The following is a 2233-nucleotide window of genomic DNA, read 5'->3' on the forward strand; positions in this document are numbered from 1 at the left end:
ATTTTAGTTAACTAAAATGTATTTTCAGTTTCAGCTTTTGTTATTTAGTTAGTTTTAGTTAACTATAATAACCCTGGTCCACTAAACCATTATTAGATTTAATGTGTTAGTATCTGAACATCAGAGAACATTTGCCAGATTCCCAGCATTTCATGAAAACAAAATTCCCTGAGTTTTCCTGTCTATAAAACACGAAAGTTATTCTCAATGTTAGGTGCAATCCTGATTAAATAAGCAACATATTTCATTTGATTATTGAAGTGATTTGCACTTCATGGGACGGAGTCACAGATTTTWTTTATTGTGAATTTAAAGTGATTAAAAGAACCAAGTGATAGACTCACCTGGTGTAAAGCCCTGAGCTCTTAGATTTGTACAGGAAGTGTCTGAGCTCCGGGATGCCAACCTGCTCCACAGCATAACTCGGGCTTTTGAGCGCCTCCTTCAGGACCTGGTAGGCGTTGCGCTTCCCCAACCTCTCCATGAAGCGGTGCTTGCACTCCGACATGTTAAAAAACTCCTCTTTGTTGGTGGAGACCAGAATGAGGCAGAGCTCTGACGCGGGCTCCAGGTACGAAATGTGAGCGTGGAAAAACCCTTCAGTGTTGAACTTCGGCAGGCAGATGGGAGTCCAGCCCTCGCCCTCCCGGAAGGATGAAGAGGAGCCGACGAGGTTCAAGACCAGGTGCAAGTCTATGTGGTGCAGAAACTGGTCTTTCTTCCTGACGAGGGTGACCAGGCGGTCGCCGGCCAACAGAATGGAGAACACCAGGTTTTTGTCTTTGGCGGCCTGAAGGCTCGATGACACTACGTCCCTGGCAGAGCTAGCCAGGGGCAGGCAGGTGACCGCGCTAAGCAACAGCCCAGGGTCCCGCTCCAAGCGGTGCATCAGGTTGTCGATGAGGTACTCGGAGCCGGCCAGCAGGCGGCGCAGGTCGTAGTTCTGCTTGTGCTGAAAGATGTGGTTGAGCTGGGTGAGGGTGAGCAGGCTGATGATTTGATAGTAGATGTAATGAAGTTCTCGCTGCAGCTCCTTGTCTGACTGACAGGTCTGAGACACGCCCACCAGGACCAGAGGACTCTTGTTGAGGAAAACCACTTTACAACCATCTAACAGGAACATGTGGGGAAAAAAGAAGGGATGATTTAATATACAAACAGGTCCAAAAAGGTTGGGATGTAGTGCAAAATGTAAATAAAACCTCATAAACCAATGATTTTTTCCAAAATAAATGGTAAACATACTGAATGTTTAAACTAAAATGTTTATGAAAAATACAGCTATTTTGAATTATAGGGTAGCAACACATCTAAAAAAAATGGGCCAAGGGCAACAAAAGACTAACAGTAAAATCCTACAAATACTACATCTGAACTGCTGAAAGTGGCTCTCATTCTCACAGATGTGTGACAAAAATTGTGTCATTTTGTTCGCAGCTTTGAGTCTTCTGCCCTTTCATGTCCCAACTCACATACTGGAAGTGCTTGGATGTTGCATTTTCCTTCAACTACTCGCTTCAAGAATCCAACTGTTGTACATAGCAGCAGGCATTTATAAAGATGGTCAAATGGAAATAAAATGCCAAAAACTGTGGCGCTTTAACTGGGATATATTTGTAGACAAATAACAGTGTATATCTGAGGTAGACTCCAGTGGGAAGAAACCCTAGCCTCTTTCATAAGTCAAATCTGCGAAATCGCCGCACAGACCGGCCCGGCTTTATTCCTCCCTGGGTCATTCATAAAATCACAGGACAAGCTGACCAGGTCCCCCACACATGTACGCATTCATAAATGAACCAGCAGCACAGAACCAAAAGAGGCGTGGAGCAGAACTCAGCTGACGTCTGCTGCCTCGTATCAAACAAAACAAACTGAACTGACTCACTTTAGTGATCCTGTGGTGGTTAAATATTTTTAAACTAACTACACAGTTGCTGTTCTGTGTCATTTTTAGTATTCCCTCAGCACTAAATCTGTAGATTAATCCTCCGCCGCTCACTGTCTCTGCATTGTTTAAAAATTGTTTTAAATAAATTTAAAAAAATACATGAAAACAGCTCCTTATAGCGAACCTGTGGCTCAATATTTTTTAAACTACACAGTTGTTGTTCCGTGTATTTTTTAATTTTCATTCCATAATAAATCTCCAGCAGCACTGACGCCCTCCTTGTAGTCTATCAAACACGCACAAACATGGACACACACACACACACACACACACACACACACA

At 43.3% G+C, this 2233-nt stretch overlaps 1 protein-coding gene across 1 annotated transcript in view; it reads right to left on the reverse strand.

The window, feature by feature from the left end:
• The window catches only part of mon1a (MON1 secretory trafficking family member A), a 13865-nt gene that overhangs the window by 6488 nt on the left and 5144 nt on the right, over positions 1-2233 (reverse strand). The window contains exon 4 of the mRNA XM_014022696.1: positions 345-1110. Coding sequence (XP_013878150.1) covers positions 345-1110 — 766 coding nt within the window. The remainder of the gene's footprint in view (positions 1-344; positions 1111-2233) is intronic.

This window comes from Austrofundulus limnaeus, unplaced genomic scaffold, assembly GCF_001266775.1.
Source record: "Austrofundulus limnaeus strain Quisiro unplaced genomic scaffold, Austrofundulus_limnaeus-1.0 Scaffold339, whole genome shotgun sequence".
Classification (NCBI taxonomy): domain Eukaryota; kingdom Metazoa; phylum Chordata; class Actinopteri; order Cyprinodontiformes; family Rivulidae; genus Austrofundulus; species Austrofundulus limnaeus.